Source organism: Nelusetta ayraudi, unplaced genomic scaffold, assembly GCF_046127955.1.
Source record: "Nelusetta ayraudi isolate G7.1 ecotype Tasmania unplaced genomic scaffold, CSIRO-AGI_Nayr_v1 ptg000070l, whole genome shotgun sequence".
Classification (NCBI taxonomy): domain Eukaryota; kingdom Metazoa; phylum Chordata; class Actinopteri; order Tetraodontiformes; family Monacanthidae; genus Nelusetta; species Nelusetta ayraudi.
In genome coordinates this window covers 5,565,765-5,584,246 of record NW_027466120.1, presented here as the reverse complement: position 1 = coordinate 5,584,246, position 18,482 = coordinate 5,565,765, and the positions used below count along the sequence as shown (strand labels likewise).

The 18,482-nt window shown below is 40.9% G+C and overlaps 1 protein-coding gene and 2 long non-coding RNA genes across 3 annotated transcripts; 2 read left to right on the top strand and 1 right to left on the bottom strand.

The window, feature by feature from the left end:
* Positions 1–31: 31 nt before the first annotated feature.
* Positions 32–8,168, top strand: ptpn1 (protein tyrosine phosphatase non-receptor type 1). The gene is made up of 9 exons (XM_076042421.1): positions 32–478; positions 1,097–1,187; positions 2,415–2,515; positions 3,030–3,128; positions 3,227–3,364; positions 4,351–4,560; positions 4,677–4,844; positions 5,000–5,163; positions 5,802–8,168. Exons 1-9 carry the CDS (start codon positions 422–424, stop codon positions 6,097–6,099), a joined length of 1,326 nt encoding a protein of 441 aa, XP_075898536.1. The 5' UTR covers positions 32–421; the 3' UTR covers positions 6,100–8,168.
* A 4,060-nt stretch (positions 8,169–12,228) lies between these two features.
* On the top strand, positions 12,229–13,754 carry LOC142898887 (uncharacterized). Its single transcript, XR_012928655.1, has 2 exons — positions 12,229–12,536; positions 13,022–13,754. It is a non-coding gene; the product is annotated as an uncharacterized LOC142898887 (long non-coding RNA).
* A 248-nt stretch (positions 13,755–14,002) lies between these two features.
* On the bottom strand, positions 14,003–16,949 carry LOC142898886 (uncharacterized). Its single transcript, XR_012928654.1, has 2 exons — positions 16,352–16,949; positions 14,003–14,885 (listed from the first exon to the last, which is right to left on the bottom strand). It is a non-coding gene; the product is annotated as an uncharacterized LOC142898886 (long non-coding RNA).
* Positions 16,950–18,482: the final 1,533 nt, after the last annotated feature.

The following is an 18,482-nucleotide window of genomic DNA, read 5'->3' as shown; positions in this document are numbered from 1 at the left end:
CTCGTTGGTCGGCCGCCTTACTGGCAGAGGAATGTGAAGTGACTGTGTGTGTAATATTGAAAGTTGCCTTTTAGAATCTCACTACGACTTGTGTCGTTTAATCCGATAGCGCGGAAATACAGAAATAGTGGACTCTAAATTTGAAAAAACACGAACTACTTTTTTTTTTAAGCCACCGTGGGACGACAGCTTCCCCGTGTGGGAGGAGTCAGCGGCGTGTTTCCGCCAAGAGTAGGCCGTGTGAGGTAACTCGGTAATCTATGCCCCTGGACTGAGAAATACTCAATAGAAGCGGAACGGCTAGCAGCTATCGCGGGGGCTACTGTAACTCCACGACTCGTTAAATCGCCGAAAAGCGCCCGTTGTTGTGTTTGTAGGAGAAGAAGGAGGGGGAGAAGGAGTGGCAGCTGGACTGTCAGCAATGGAAGCCGAGTTTCGAGAAATCGATGAATCCGGGAGTTGGAACGCCATTTATCAGGTAGGACCTCTCGACAGTTCAAGGTGGAAATTGAACCAAGAGTGAAGTAGATTTGGCCGGGTCGAAGCCAAGTAAAATAGTGTGTTTATTAGTCCGTGGCAACGTTACTGTGGAACCGAACCTTTAGTTTTAGCGCGTGTTCCGCCTGGCCGGATCAGTCCGATGATTGATGCGTCTGCTCGGCTCTTCTCAGAGCAAGCGGCACATCCCAGTACTTCACTGTGACACCCGGCGGTCTTCATGTGCGCCGTAGCGCCTCTTACACAAGTTTCACTTCAGCATGTCAGCTTTCCTCTACGTCTCAACGCTTCTGTGACCAACGACTACCGACCATCAGCTCGAACGCTACGATTTTGAACAGCTCATTTAGACGTTTGTGGACACATCACCCCTCACTTAGGCGCCAGAGACAAAGAGGATGTGGTCTGACAATATGAATAGCGATGAGATGTGATAGAGATGACCTTTTTAAAAAAATGTATAATGAAACAAGTGTGACGATTCCTAACAACAGAGACTCAGCGGCACTCACCATCTGTGACCCAGGATACCCTAAACTAAACTAAACTCGACGTAAATGTAATGTTAACCTACTCTACTGTCTTTATTTTGCCACAGGAGATTCGCCAGCAGTCATGTGAACTTCCATGCAAGATTGCCAAATTGCCTGAAAACAGGAATCGTAATCGTTACAGAGATGTCAGCCCATGTAAGTTTTTTTCTTCTTCTAATTTTATTTTAAATGACTGAAAGATTTCTTGACATTTGTTACGACCCAATTATCAGTCACCACAAGCGCCAAGTTACCGGGTTCTTCAGCTGAGGCGGCCTCGGTTTGATGCACAAATTTACCAACTCACTGCATTTTGACATCGGCTGTCGGCTTTGTAATAATCATTTATAATAACACATCGGCAGTGTTACATAATGGGTAGAGAGTGGCTTCGCTGGCCCACCTATTCCCCGTATTCTATATTTAGTCTTCACCCAAATCCAAACAATGACAGATTTATAATCATGTATTTACGGGTTTTGTCCGTTCATAGACCTTGGGCATAAATCTATGCTTGGTGTCAGCAGAAAAGCTGCACCAGTAGATTTCATCATCTTTAATGTCTTTTCATGTTGTCTGTTACTGTAATGCTACATCACTGGAAGTTTGCTTTAATGAGCTCAATGTTTTCTTTCTGGTAACAACCAGGTGCTGCAACAATACACGCAACATTATGAAATTATGATGAAACAGTGTTGGAGATTATACACAATATGTATACATATGTATATATATTTTAAACCAGCCATACAATCTGTTAAACATATAAAATGAAATGATCCAAAACCAAAATGTATAGTATCTTTTATGGAGTTGGGTGGCTCTAAGTTCTAATCACAAACAAGTCTTCTTTGCAAACATAATTCATTAATTTGAACTAATCATTGAAATAACAGTGGTGTTGAATGAAAAAAAATCTTGCTTTTCTTATTTTTTATTTTGCGTCTTTATGTCCTTTGCATTGATTCAGATATAATTCAGATGCATGTAGTTCTGGATTTGTACACCTGTTTTTAAAACACTGCCGCAGTTCAACATCTGAAAGAGATGTCATTTCTTTCTTTTTCACACCGAATGACTCATGCAAATTGTACAGGCTAGCTTGCAAATGGTCGGTCTGCATGCTGTGAAGTGTGTTTCCTACTCAAACTCACGAAAGGGGAAAATTGCAAGTACTTGAGATTGTTTGTGATTTCTATTTTTAGATGGATTATAAGAAAAGTGCATCTGTGTACTGTAGATATAGCCTTAACAGGTCTTGTGTTCCTGGATGTGTCATATGTTTAATTTCTGGTTGCAAACAGCGTTTAAACAGCCCAGAGAGCTGTAACATTTCGACACAACACCATTTTTTCATATTTATTTTTCTCTTCCCCTTCTTAGTCGACCATAGTAGAATACGCCTGCAGTTGGGAACAAACGATTACATCAATGCCAGCCTAATAACAGTAGAAGAGGCGCAGAGGAACTATATCCTCACTCAGGTGAGATGGGGGCGATATTGCCAATGTAATATATTTGTTGTTGATATGATATTGGACATGGTTTCCAAAGAAGCAGGTCATCGTGCTACCTGTGCTGTGTGATATGTTTTTTTTTATTATGTGAGATTACATGTGTAGATAAATTAAGTCTGGCCTAATCGACTTTTATATGGTAGTGACCGAATATTCACATGTAAAAAGTACGGTGTGTTGTTGCTAAGCAGCTTATCAAAAATCTATTTCTGCCTCACATTTAAATTAATAGCAGCTCGCAAATAAGAGGAAGCTGCGTAGCGCGCTCAGTTCAGTCAATACAGCCAGCTCGTACTAATGTGTGCACAGCTATGAATTATTAAGCAACATAACAGCAAAAGGTATTATTGTTTTTAATTATGTCACGATCAACAACGTCAAATCTCTTGCTAAGACCTTTAAATAGATGCACACATCTTAGAATAAGGTATCTTTGGTTTAAGATATGGGCTCTTCTTACACCGCAGCCTTTCTTTTTCAGGGACCCCTGCCAAACACGTGCGGGAACTTCTGGGAGATGGTGTGGGAACAGAGGAGCCGTGGCGTGGTGATGCTGAACCGAGTCATAGAGAAGGGATCTGTAAGCCTCCGTCCACACGCTTTTAACTTTTGCCTGCAACCCCACCTCCAACCCCAGTAACCTCTCCACCTCTCTGCTTGGGTCGTGTCCACCTCAAGATCAAGTGCGCCCAGTACTGGCCTCACCGGGAGGAGAGAGACGCTGTGTTTGAAGATACAAACTTTAAGCTCACCTTGGTCTCCGAGGACATCAAATCTTACTACACAGTTCGTCAGCTGGAGCTGGAAAATCTGTCTGTAAGTATTCGACCTCTCTAAAGCTACATGTCAAAGGAGGTTTCAGATCAGCACTCAAGCCTTGCAAATGACTGTGCCAGTGGCCAAGGACCAGAAATGAACTTTGTATCGATTGATGATCAACTTTTTTTTTAATGCAGAAATATTCCCCCACTAGACCTAATATATCTAAAATGTCTATATTTAACTTCTTAGCTCTCTTAAAATAAATCGGAATATAAAAGTGTTGGGCAGAAGTGGAGCAGATTTATTCCCCCCCGTATAAAGTACCCATAAACGCACGCAGGCGCTCATAAATCTGTTGACACATCACTTAGCAGAAGCACAACACAATTAAATCGACTATGTTTGACCAGCTTCAGAGTGGCTGTTGTTTTAAAGGGATAGTTAAACATTTTGGCAAAATGATGTACTGCCATCATTGCTATATTTGTAGGTACGTGCCTTTTAATTATTATTATTTCATATTGTGGTGAATATACAGGTCACAGCTTTTCCACAAGAACATTTTGGAGTTGTTGTATTGTGTTTGGTTGATTGTTTTTTTTTACGGGAGGCAGACCTGTACCGCTCACCTCCATTTAGTTCAATCAGCAGCCGGTATCTCTGCCTGTAGTTGCGTGTAATATAATTCTACAGTGAAAATTAATGATAACATGGATTGCTGTGTATATTGCTGACTTTATCTGAATGTTTATTTTACTTGTATTTATATTGATGCAATTAAAATGCTGTGTCCCCTTCTGTGAGTTCTTCTCCTCTAACTTCCATGAATGCATCCAGGAGCCAGTGAGTCAGAACCCCACCGTGTGTGTACTTGATGCAGAGATCATTTATTTACCTGCGGCCGCCCCTTGTCAAACTGTTGCACATCCAAGCTGAAGTATTTCAGACACGCGTTCGCAGCACGCTGTCCCCTCCTTTCCTCCTTCTCAGTGGAGATGGTGGCCTGCAAAAAAAAAATGCTCTCCGATCTTCTCTTGCAGACTCAAGAGACTCGTGAGATTCTACATTTCCATTACACCACCTGGCCCGACTTTGGAGTTCCCGAGTCTCCTGCCTCCTTCCTGAACTTCCTGTTCAAGGTGCGAGAGTCGGGTTGTCTGAATGCAGACCACGGGCCGGTGGTGGTGCACTGCAGCGCTGGCATCGGACGCTCGGGGACCTTTTGTCTAGTTGACACCTGCCTCTTACTGGTTCGTATGAAGCACTGTGGCAAAGGAATGAATGAATAAGTTAAGTCAGAATTTTCCTAATGCAAATCATTTTCTTTTCTTCTTTTTTTGTCTTTTTTTTTTGCTGTCACATGCAGATGTCCCATCGCAAAGACCCATCTTCTGTGCAGATTCGTCAAGTGCTGCTGGAGATGCGACGCTACAGGATGGGCTTGATCCAGACGGCAGATCAGCTGCGCTTCTCCTACCTTGCTGTCATTGAAGGTGCCAAGTACATCGGACGGGATGGAGATCTGTCCCTGCAGGTACGTGTTCTGCCGTGTCATGAAAGCGACAATTTCCCTCGTCATTGTCCTTTCACGTGACAGACTCGCGCAACATCGGCCACGTGGCATGAACGCCACAGTGTCAAAACAGGCCGAAGGTGTCTTTGCACTCACAGCAGTTTCTTTCCTCCAAGGATTCGTGGAGAGAGCTCTCCAACGAGGAAGATGACGCTCCCGAGTTCACCCCTCCTCCTCCTCCTCTACCTCCACCCAGAGAACCACACAACGGCAAAATTGAGCCAGCGTTTTCCCCCGAAAATACTGAGACCATCAAGCCTGTGGAGATCCGCAGTCTGGGGTGAGTATCAGCCGCATGTTTCTCAAGACTGTACGTCAGCTGGCTGTCATAGTTAACATTACTTTAAAAAGGGATAGAGTTACTGTAAACGCCTTTGTTTTTTATTATAAAGAAGGCGGGTGTTTTTGGAGTGCAGAATGTTTTTAAATTCTTGCTGGTAAATTGTTTGTTTTGGTTTAATGTCATAAAATGTACAAGGTCAGTTTTCAGTCAGTTAATGAAATCGGCATGGGAGAAATGAACACGTGCCAGAGAATATTCCCAGTTAATTCATTTTAAAAAAAAAAGTGAAATATTAAATAGACACTTTGTAGCTGTTTTTTCACCCAAGGTTGATGAAAAATGCAGCTTTTCCCATCAGTCAGTGAGTCAGTAGCTGCGTGTCTATTACCCCTACAATTGCGCAAAAATGGTCATGGAAACGCGTAGACTTCGAAAAAAACTCTCAACTATGCTAAAAGGTTTTGACGTCTCATCAGGTGTTTGTTTTTTTGGACGTATCAATATGGAGGTATATCACAAAAGTGCCATGGAAACACTCTTTTCACATTTACATGTTGGGGGACGTGACGCACGGGGTCACGTGACCAGTTCACCTCTGAACTCTGCTAAAAGCTCCTTTAAATCCTTTGCCCCAGGTCCTCGCAAGATGCCGAGCTGCGAAAAAGGACCGTCGCAGCTCGCCCGCCTCCTCCTGGCTGCCCGGAGCAGGGTGACAACAGCCAAGCAGCGCCCAACCAGACCCCCAGAGTTCACCAGCACCAGGAGGAGGAGGAGGAGGAGGAGGAGGGAAAGCAGGAGTTTGTGGAGGCAGCCGAGCAGCTGGAGGAGAGCTCCACTGTGCCTGGGGCCTGGTCCCCTCTACTGACCAACGTGTGCCTCTACACGGCCCTGGCTGTCAGCGCTTATGTCTGTTATCGAGCCTATTTCCACTGATGTCTGTCCCACTACCTCCCTCCGCTCGCCTCCCCCCTGTCTCTCTGTCGTTGTTCGTCTCTCCCAACCCCTTTTACTGACACCGCAGAAAGGACTCAGCCAGCCAATCAGACGCCACAGGCTGTGGGATTCCTCTGTGGGCGAGTGGGTTATTTGGACGTTGGCAGATTCAGTATCACTTGTTTATTTCGCCGCCGCAGTGCGAGTTGGTTGGGAACAACGGGACACCGATCCGATCAGTTACCCACCCAAACGTTGTTTTATCATGTCCCCATGAATGCTCAGGGCCTCAATTTATCAGGTGTCGCCCCCCCCCCGCCCCACCCATACTCCCCCCCCCCCCAACAAAAACAACAACAAAAAACTGGGAACCTGCAGGGTCTGCGCAACAAAGGGTTTGGTCCGACTCCTCTGTTCCGTTCCGTTCTTCCATTTCAAGTGTCTGTTAGGGTTTTGCGCATTGTTTCGTCCTGCTTACTCGAACAAATCGGAAATTATGGAACAGGAAATCTTTATGGTGTGATTGTGAACAAATTAGTGAGGATTATTTTTTTTCATTTGTTCAATAAGCAGAAAGGTTAAAACTTTAAGTGCAGGAGGCGGGGGCTGTGACTGGCTGTAGGTCTCAGTGAGTGCATATACACTGTGTGTGTTTGTGTATGTGCATTTATGCGAGTGGAAGGAAGTGGCGCGCTCTACTGATGCTTATGAGAAATATTCTAACATTTACATTCAGCCTGCTTTTTCTGTCTTTGGTGGCTCAGCGGCTGATTATTGATGTCTGGCAAGCAGTTGTTTGAAAAAACAAAACAAAAAAACGAACGATTGAGATTTTCACACCGACAGGAAGGTGCTGATAGTTTGTGCGCACGTGCTGTGTTCAGTCAGTGGTGTAATGCACAGGAACGCCAGCTCAACGAGACTTCAAGTAGCCAACTGAAGTCCTTTTTCACGAGCAATACAAACATCTAGAATAATGTGTCACCCTTTACTTCATCAGACTCTGAACAGGGAACCAGGGAGATATATACATACATGTGTGTATATATATGTATGTGTATATATATATATATATATATACACACATACATACATACATACATACATACATACATATATATGTGTGTATATATAGATATATATGTATATGTATATGTATATGTATATGTATATGTGTATATATATGTATATATATATATGTATATATATGTGTATGTATATATATATATATATATATATATATGTGTGTATATACATATACATATATGTGTATATACATATATGTGTATATATATGTGTGTGTATGTATATATATATATATATATATATATATATATATACATATATATAAATATATGTGTATATACACATATATATGTGTGTATGTATGTATATATATATATATATATACATTATTCATTCATTCTCAAAACCAAAAATCAAGCACCAGCACAGGGATAATAACAAAAAAACAATACACTGTAGTAATGGTCCGTTGTGTCATGATGTGGCCCTGAGCTGGCAATACTCTTTTTGGATGAATACATGTTTTTTCAGCATGCTGCATTTGTGAATTCACAAGTTTGTCATAAAAAGAGATTAGCTGAAGCTGCTAGCGTTACGTTTACCTTTGTGACTCAGCGAGGTTCAGTACATGAGTCCGACAGCTGTAACTTTCTGTAGAATGTAAAAAAAACGTCCTCTCCAGGGACACACACACTTGTTTGATATACATATAAATACATATATATTTTTTTTCAAATCAGGTCTCAATGTGCAGAGTTCTTTTTGTTTCTTGCTTTTGCAAGTGATCTAGCCTCAGTCACTGTCGCATCAGGTTTTCCTGTTTTTGTACAAGCTGAGTTGAGAATCATGTATTTTTTTATATTAAACATTTATTTTTCCTTTTAAATTGAAATAAAGTTCTGTCAATTTGTTGTAGCTTGTGAAACTGAATCAGTAACTATAAGTTAATTCTTTGTTTTACTTCTGATTTGTGACTTTATATAAGAGGTCATATTCTGTTTTGTTTTCTTTTTTGTTAAAATATTGTTGGTTCAAAGTTTAAACAGAAAAGGCCAATTGTTCACTTAACTGCTAATCAGCTGCTTGAAGTCAGCAGATGCATTGCTGTGGTCTTTCCAGTGTTTTCTGGGATTGTTTTTGTATCTTTTGATCTGAATGAACAGAGGTTGAGCAGCTGATGAATGTGTGCATATAATGAAACGTGTGGTGAGAGCAACATTTAGAAATGTACAAATAAACAAAAGTTAAACCAAATAGAAGCAATGTTGTTAGCAATCACCCATCTAATCGCTACCACATGTGTACCCCACTTGGAGCAATTTAGGGTTAAGCGTCTTGCCCAAGGACTCAATGACAGACTGGGATGGAGCAGGATTTGAACCGCCAACCTTTCATTCATAGGACAACCCGCTCTACCTTCTGAGGCACAGTTGCCCATTTGTGCCGACCACTACCCAGTGCAGTGAGACACGCATTGACAGGCAGAGTCTGGAGGGGGAGTTGAGGGACTGTGCATCTTAAATGGAGTGCCAAATTATGAGGGTGCATTTGATGGGTAGTTGTTAAGAATGGAGCGTGTCACGCGAATGTCAATTCTGCTCTAGTTGGCTGCCTGAACTAGCTCTCAGGTTGGCCTCATACACGTTACCTTCCAAATGGAAATGGAAATGGAAATTCATGACACATTTCATAACGATTTAAAAGCTGTATTTATTTGCTGTTGTCACTTTTGGCCCAACACACAAGTTTGTGAGGGAAATCAAAACTCAAAACTCTTTTTCCAATATATCCATACATTAATCTGATTCTTTATAACACAGACAAAAGTCTGAAGATTTAACAGAGGTGAGACACCAGGAGGCAGTAAAGGTCAAGAGTGAAAACAGACCACAACTGTTTCCACTAAAATGAAGTAGCAAAACAGATTAATCAGATATAAATCATCTGTGAGATAAAACATCTGCAGAGAAAAAAACAATGTCGCACAAACATTCAGCGACCATGGACTCAAACATCAGGTCATCAACAGCCATCAGGAGCACAAACAGGAAGTAGCGACAAGGTACTGCCAACCATATTTGACCAACAGCTGGAGACACTCAGTAACAAACATGAAAAGAGAAGAAAAAATAAAGATGAGAAATCATCTCCGAGACGACTTCAGTCGCTGTCAAATTAGTTCAGCAGTAGAACCTGAATAAACAGAGAGTCCAGCGTGTAGTGGCTGAGTGAAGGTGGTCTGAACTCTGTGGAGGAGTTTCATGTATCAGAGACACTGTAAATGGACAGAAGACCTGCACTGTGGTCCAGGTACACTCCCACTCTGGAGGACTTAGGACCTGAGACAACAGTACAGATGTTGTGATAAAACTCATATTCGCCTCTGAAGTAACAAAGTAAATTCCAGGATTTGTCATTGAATCCAAATCTACATTCCTTTGATTCTCCTGCTCTGTTGATGTCCCTATAGGCCACTGCTACATCAACCCCATCCTCCACACCTGTCCACTCCACCTCCCAGTAACATCGACCAGTAAGACTCTCTTTACTCAGAACCTGAGGCCAGTAAGTGAATCTTTTTGGATGATAACAATAACACTGATCATCATAGACACAATGGAGCCGCTAAGACGGTGTTCTCCTCCGGGAATGGCGTATGTGTCAAAGTCCTCCTACACTGAGGGCAGCTGTAGAGACTCAACTCCTTCTCTGCATCCCAGTGATGTTGGAGACACTCCCTGCAGTAGCTGTATCCACAGATGGTAGACACTGGATCATTTGGAAGTTCCAGACAGAGGAAACAAGAGTCTTTTAGGGCCAGCTGTGTTCCCGCTTCAGCCATTTCATCTCCGAGAGGCAACAATGTCCCAAATTCTTAAAAGCAATTAGTACTTAAGTATAACATTTGCACTTTGTTCCCTTGATGAACAAAGAAGGAATTTTGTATCACCATCAAAGCATCTGTTTCTGAAACAATCAGAGGAATAAAAGCAAACAATGTGGGACAAACACTTCCAATTACATCCATTTATTTTTAATGGTGAGTGGTTTCTTTTTTCTAACAAAAAAGCTGCCAGTCTGGACTTCTCTTCCTCTGTGAGGAAACGGTAGAGTTTGACTCTGCTCTTATCTGCTGCTGGTAGGACAGTTTAGTTAATGACCATAATGACCTTCATATATACTGTGAAAACAAATTTCACTTGTATTTATTATCTCAGTTAAAGATGAAAATCTGCTTAAATTTGGACAAAAAAAATGTGTCTTGGTGAAGAGAGAATGTTGACTTTTGTCAATATTTGCTTTGAATAAAGTAAACGTGATGTATGGCATGAAAGGTAAAGTACACTGTGACCTACACCAGGGGTTCTCAAACTTTTCCAAGCAGCCGGGGACCCCCTTTGTCAACCAACAGACAATGTTACAAAATATGTAACAAAACCTTACATTTTTGAATTTATTTTCTTTTATTTGCTATTCAATAATTGTTACATCTGTTTACAATAAGTACCAACTAACATGTGATAATCATGGCCATTTTTCTGTATGACTTTGAAGCCACACTTAATGTATACTGCCTCATATTTCTTACTTTTGATGGTGTAGTGACTTGACAGGAAGCTTATTAAACACAACAGATATTTTTAATTCTTCAAATGGCAGGTACACACTTCATCTTCAGGTTGCATTTTTTGTTTTTATAAACAGCAATAACGCCTACAAAGAACTACATGCATGCAACAAGAGTACCACCTAGTGGTTCATTAATGCAACTCTTTCATTTACTCCATCTCTTAAGTTCTATCTGAACAAAAGGGGATCTCATAGCAGCGACTGCAGATCCCCGTGAAACACATAACCTGCCAAAGTTCACATGATTGTATTATTGTGTGATTTTGACCACCTGCAGTCTGAAGCCTGTGTGGAATAACAGGAAAACACACAAAAAAGGTTAAAAACCACTTAACATTTAAGCCTATTTAAATTTTAGAATAATTCGATTTATATGACATCTATTGATATACATCTACATGTTTATATTGATATACCGCATATACTTATGTGTGTCTTTCTCTATTTCTCTATTTTAATTATTTATTTTTATATGTCTACATCTATACTGTGAGAGATTTGTTGTTAACCCTGCAACTCTGGCCTGTCTGCCTCTCTCTCTCTCTCTCTCTCTCTCTCTCTCTCTCTCTCTCTCTCTCTCTCTCTCTTCTCTCCCTCCATTTTTTGTATTTCCTTTCAGTTGGTCTTCCTCTGATTGTACAAAGCGCTTTGAACGCTTTTGGTTGTGATTTAACGCTGCACAGAAGTTGATGAAGTGGATTGATTTGTCAACCTGTGCTTCACCCAGCATGACTGCCACTTTTATGTGAATAAGGTTACATGTAATGATGTATTGCACCAATAATGTAACATTGAGAGTGCAGTTCTTAATACCTCAATAACAATAATAATGACATCTCTTAGTTGGATTTCAATGTGCATTGCAATTGTTGTTAAGTAGGTTTTGCAAGCTGTCTGATTGCATTTGCCTTTTAAGAGAAACAAGTTGGCTCACGTCTATCAGATACAATCCCTGTTAGAATCGAATCATTTTAAAACAGAAATAACAACCTTTTGGTTGGATCTAAACTGTTTGTCAATAAAATTGAGACGATAAAATCCAGTGGACACTTTGACGTCAAACGTTTATTTTTATTTTAAGCAAGTGACTGTGTATTTAATTTACACATTTTCTGAGTCTCCACAAGGTGGCACTGTTTGATTATAAAAGCACTTCCTGGTTGCCTGTTTTTTTTTTGTTTTTTTTTGTTTTACTGGTAACTTTCCTGTCAGTATCTAAAGTCTTCCATAACCCAATCACAGCCGTCCAAAAGATATGCCTATAAAAAATGTTCAACTCCAACAACCACAGCAACACCAACGAGCTCGATTTTGAATTTAAACACAACGTTACATCTATTGTCAAGGAGTCTCCAAACACTTTGCCGAAAAACACCCACTTCCCCTCAGCATAGTGACACACACACACACACACACACACACACACACACACACGCGCGCGCGCGCGCACACACGGTTGTCCAAACTGTCAAACTAGGGAGCGGATGGAACCACGGTGCGTTGAAAGCGCTCACACAGATCATGAACGTGACATGAAGCACACGCACGCCGTTCGTTTGTGTAAAACCCCACCAAACCAGAGTGTAGCGCGGGCGATTTGGCAACAGTCTCCGTTCGAACTTCCTGTTTGGGGAAAATAAGAGGCAGGCACTGGTATGTTCTGAACTGGAATGTATCTTAGAGTGAGTAATAGCACTCCCAACCACCACGCTCTGCTGCTGACGCAGGAGCAGGCAAGCCGACACACGTCGCACCCGTTTCTGTAGGAAAATCATGAAAAGGTGTGACCGGAAGTCAAATTAAATCCGCAATTGTTTGTCTTGAGACAACAGACTGTCTGATCCGGACAAAGCTGTCATGAGTCAGGCTGTCTGAGATGAAGGGTTTCATCATTTTATTATTATTATTATTATTATTATTATTATTATTATTATTATTATTATTATTATTATTATGATTATGATTATTATGATGATGATGATGATGATTATTATTATTATTATTATTATTATTATTATTATTATTATTATTCAAGCAAGATATCTAAATGAAAGTTTTAACCCTGTACTGACCTGTGATGCTGACTTCACATACATGACTGACCAAAGGAGGATAACTAGTTTGCCCTCATGACTCTTTCAGCCTCTCCTCAAGCTTAGTTATTAACCTGGAACTTCCCAGTAGCTGGCCAGATGCAGGGGGTGCGGGTGGGGCAGCCTGTGACTGTAAGCCTCTTTAGTTGACTCCAGATAAATTTTTTTCACAGGGAGCCAAACGGGGATCAGGAAATTCCTGAATGCAGGGGAGTAAGATCTTTCCAAGAGTGACTCTGCAAAAGTCTGACTCACCGCACACGCCAGTGCTGTACAATGGAAGCATGTTACCAGGAAGTGTCAGCACTGCTGTCAGGTGCACCATGTTCCTTCATGCCCCTGTCATTGCAAACCTCAAAGAAACAAAGCCGAGGGGGAGTAAATGAGTATCGATCAGCAGGCATAAACAAGTCAGTAGGTTTACACAAAAAATGTTTATATATGGATTACATGCATGTTTCTCACATTTCTGAAGATTTTCTTTAGTTACAGTTAAAGTTACAGTTGATATCTCATGAGGGGTTTGCCACACTGTTAAACTGAGAGAGAAAAATGGAATTGCTTAATGTTTCTTTTGATCTTGTGTTGTCTTGTTCTGTCTGGAACTGAGGACAATTTGTCACTGAAACTTTACATAATGCCCGAAACTGTTCAATGATGATTAACAGTACCCACCTACAGTAACTTCAGGTTTACAATGGTCTCATCCATAAGCTCTAGTGCCATCCGCTGCACCCAAAGGAACCCTCACTATATTGCTGTATGTTACCTGGTCATTCTCAACTAGGAGTAAAACATCTGATTAGACGACCTTGGATGGAACAGAATATGTGCCCAATCAGCTGCCAATTTTTATAAATTGGCCTTCACTGTCAAATGTTGTGTGTGCTCTTGCTCTTACGTGAACTCCCAAGATCTTGACTCTTAGCAGTTTAGGTTCAGGTATGCCAACGACAATATACTTTTCATGGTTGATGTGCATTTCATTTATATCATTTGTATCAATGTTACTATTTCCACTATCTTCTTCCACGAGGTAGAGCTGTTCCCTCAAGGGGTCGTCACATCCAGTCATGTGCCTTTCAACTAACCCTGTCCTCCGCATCTTCTACACTAACTTCATGCCCTCTTTCACTCCATCCATAAACCTCCTCTTTGGTCTTCCTCCGGGCCTCCTTCCTGCCACTTTCAACTTCAGCATCCTTCTACGCAGAAAATCGCAGTCCTTCCCACATACATCTCAGTCTCCAAAACATCTAAATTACACTGTCCCTGGGGACAGTGAACGGGACTCATTATTAATCATCTTCAGCTTCAGCTTGGTCATGCCTCAAAGGGAAGTTCAACATTTTGTGCTACTTCCAGCTCTGCCTCCAGTCTTTTACTTAGTGCCACTGTAAGCCACGCAACACCGATCCTCTCACAATGTTTTATACACTTTTCCTTTCATGATTACTGATACTGTTTAATCCCACATCACTCTGACTCTTTTCTTCATGCTTCCCAAACTGCTTGCACATGCTACTTTACTTCCTTTCCACACTTTAGACAATGGCAACCCAACTCATGTCTTTGTGCTGGTTTAAGCATATTTTCGAAAATGGCATTTCAGCATTAAACCTTCCTTTCGAAGATCAAACCAGTGATTCTATCCTTGTTTGGACATGATCAGAAAGCACCAAGTAGGCCAACGGTAGATAGATAAATTGATGAATGCTTTATTAATCTCCAAGAGAAATTTGCATTTAAACAGCTGTGACAGCTGATATGAACTACTTCATGAAATAGAAAAATACCCAAACAAATAAAGAGGTTGAAGAACAATTACATGACAACAGAATATTTGCATTGTGTTTTGTTGATGACCTTTGCACCCAGGTAGGTTTCCATCACAGTTGTGTTGTGTTGCAGTCTGATTTGTTTTGAACTTTTACGTGACGCCATCGCGGTGTTGTTTTCATCCACTGCTGAAGCCTCAAAGTCACAGACTGGGTCTTTTGGCTGATGTCATTTCCTGTTTCTGTGCTCCGACTGCCTCTGCGGAGGACAAACGGTTATACACAGACGCCATAGTGACATATGAGTTAATGCATATAGGGCATGGCGTAGATAGTGAGAGACTGGATCTGGTGTTTCCCCCTGCGTGCGCTTTCAACGCTGCCGCATCCTTCCTCTTTGCTAAAGTGCGGCAGAGTGAGATGACGTTTTTATACATGGTCCACATGTAAACAAAACAGTTTGACCTGCCGGTCCCACCGCAGATATCACCACCAGCGTTCTGTTGTATTCTTTGCTGCATCCGTGGAAAAAAACGCTACCTTATTGCATGTAATGTGTAACTGTGGCTCTCTGAGCTCATGACGACAGCAGTGGTGCGCTTTCCAGTGATTCTGACTTTGTGCCCCAACAACAGACGGACTGAAAAGTAGTGAATGAGGTGAAAGGTAAGACAAGATAAACGTGAGGATCGTCACACTGCTATGCGAGTGTGGGTGGTGCATGCTTTATAGCTGCCACCATCAGCAACACACCTTATTTCCTGTTGAGTAATCTCAACGTGTGTGTGTAAATGCCCACACATGACTACTGTTACGTAGAGCCAAAGTCTGTGATTTCATAGTTTCAAGATTTCATTGTTTCACTGCTCCACTATTTTACAGTCTGAAAAAAGCATTTCCTTTTTTAAAAAAAATATTTTCCTTCAAGCTATTTGACATGTAGGCAGAAGACTGAAAACATTTTCACTGTGGTGTCAGTTGATCTACAATCACCACAGCCAATAAATGTTGCATGCATTTTGAAATTGGAGATTTCTTTTCACTTTTGAGCATTTTATAAATACATGAAGTGATTTTCTGTCATGAACTGGCGACTTGTCCGGGGTGTAACCTGGCCTTTGCCCCATGACAGACTCATAAGTGCAGGAGGAGGTGTGTATAGAAAATGGATGGATGGATGGATGGATGGATGGATGGATGAAGTGATTTTCTGGACTCTCCAGATGATTCAAGGTCATCTTGCTTAAGCTTGAAGCTTAAAGCTTGATTAAACTGTGTTCAGGTCCATGTGAACGGGTAACGTTCTCTAATTCTTCAATGTCTTATGTTTGTACATTAAGTTGAACCATTTCTGTGATTGTGGATTCTCACTTCAAGAAAATTGAACAGTTTTGTTGGCAGATTTCTAAGATAAAATGGGATGTGTAACTAATTGGCTAATGCACTGGAGTGTCTGGTAATCTAGGAAAGTTTTAAAGGAGAACTTTGAGGAACAATGTAATGGGCTCAGCTTTCAATATTGCTAGAACCACTTCAACAGTGTCTGTGTTCTCCTTTCTATGCGAAACTGGTATACAAAGTATAATGTAAAATGTGAAATAACTACAATATATAAATATAGTCATATTTAACCACTATATAACTTCTGTAACAACATGACTTCAGAAAGATCAGGAAGCTAATACAATCTAATGTAAAATCAATACATTCATTCATTTTCCATACCCGCTTCTTCCTGAGATCAGGGTCACGGGGGTCTGCTGGAGCCTATCCCAGCTGTCTTAGGGCGAAGGCAGGGTACACCCTGGACAAGTCGCCAGTTCATTGCAGGGCCACACAGAGACATAAAATCAATACAATGTCACAGCAAATTATTTTATGTAGGTGAATTAACGCTAGAATTAGTTTTCATTCGTATACTACTCTATTTGGGAGTAATCTGTGGTGACACATTTTAGAGATTTGTCTTGTCTTCATCATGACTATTGAAGACATGATGAAGACAATCATTTAGTAAAATATCTAAAATATTTTGTTAAACGATCCATGAACCGCAATGGCTGCCTGGAAGTGCATGACACAGTTTTAAATGTGATTCTTTGGAAATTCTTGACATATACTCAAGTGCAGACATTGCAAACACAATAGTGTTTGACTGCATCAACTTCACCGATATTTGTTGTGCTTGTTTGAATGCCTGCAACGTGTTTCAAACAAGTTTGAACAAGGGCGATAATGTTGTTGTTGGAATGTTCTACGGGCAAAGTGGTTCATTAGTTCCAGGTGATCATATTAGGATTAAAGGGGGTGTTTTTAAGTGTTCACTTTGTTACAAGTAAGAATGGGCAGAGGTCTAACACTGTGTGAAATGCCATTGTATAAAGGATGTTACCACATGGACACCTTGACAAACACAGCCTGTCTATAAATTACTGCAGTTTGTATCAAGTCTTTGTAACTTTATTTTTACGCAATGCACTAGATATGATGCAATGTATTATTTTACTTTTGGTTCTCACAAGCAATTAAGGAAAGACTTCACAAAAAATTACTTCTTACTTCAATGTTTTGGTATCAGCTAGTACCTTGATGCAGCATCATAGTGCAGTCGTTGGCTCTATCTCCTCATCGAGGGTGGCGGGTTTGATCCCTGTGCCCAGGGGTTTTCTCTATGGAGTTTGCATTTTCCCACTGTGTCTGTGACTCCACCCCAGCAACCCTAAAACAACAAATAGAACCATGATTAGCCACAGAAGTCATTTTTATAATAGTGACAGAAGAGTAAAGAGCAACCCAACCTTTTGCATATAGATTGATTTGAGCAAACAGCAGCAGACACCTGTCATTTGCTGCAATAATACTATTATCTATAAATTTATTTCACAGATTTGTTCCAACACAAGCAGATCTCTCGTTTTGCTTGCAACACATCACTAAACCAAACTGGTATTGATTACGGACCATCGTTCAAACCTTTACTTTACATGTTGAGTGTCTTGAGATGAACTCTAACATGCGACTGCAAATTAAGTGAACGCCAATTTTGCAAGGACGGCCTGTTGTTGCACAACAAATGGGCAGTGATACTTGCTGTGTAGTGACCGCAAGTCACTTCTGCACGTCAGTTGTGTCTTTTCACAGTCATCCACAGCCAAATAGCAGAAGTGAAGGAGAGATGTCGAAATCCTGGTGTACTTGAAGACAGATCATGCTCAGATGGTTTACCGTAGCTGAAGTGCTCCAGCTTCCCGTTACCATCACCCGGATATCCGGTGTACCTTTCACTTATTTGAGAAATTGTAATTCAACATGCAAAGTCATACTTTTCAGATATGTTCTCTTTTGTATGGAATTTTTTGGGGCGTCGGTCAAGAATGACAGCACATTGACACTTTCTGCATGCTTCTTGAGCAAGAGAGACTTGTCATGAGAAACTGAGAACTCCTTGACATGAACCAGGGCCTGAAATAAAAACAATTGGCAGTTTCATGCACTTACCTTACATATACTAACTCAAAAGGGCTTTTTTTTTTCTCATGGGTTCACGATAAAATAAAGATACATTTAAAACACTGAAAGACCTGTGAGGTGCTCAATGTTTTCATTAATAAGATGGAAATGGATTTATATTCTAATAATTTTCAGTTTGCAAATGAATGAAAAGGTATTGATTGTTTTAACATGAAGCAACATCAAGATCCAACATGTTGACATTACAAAAATAATAAAAACTAGCAGAAAAGATTGGGCATTTGGTTAAAAATGTAAAAAACCTCCAAACACTTTGTAGGCGAAATATTCTGAGCCATATCTCTTTCATAACTTCATCCACTGGGCAGCAATTAAACAAACATCT

Excerpts from the sequence above, each read along its gene's own strand:
- ptpn1 (XM_076042421.1), top strand. The coding sequence starts at position 422 with ATGGAAGCCGAGTTTCGAGAAATCGATGAATCCGGGAGTTGGAACGCC. Across the intron at positions 2,516-3,029 it reads GGAACTATATCCTCACTCAG|GGACCCCTGCCAAACACGTG; the intron begins GTGAGATGGGGG and ends TTTCTTTTTCAG. Across the intron at positions 3,129-3,226 it reads GAGTCATAGAGAAGGGATCT|ATCAAGTGCGCCCAGTACTG; the intron begins GTAAGCCTCCGT and ends GTCCACCTCAAG.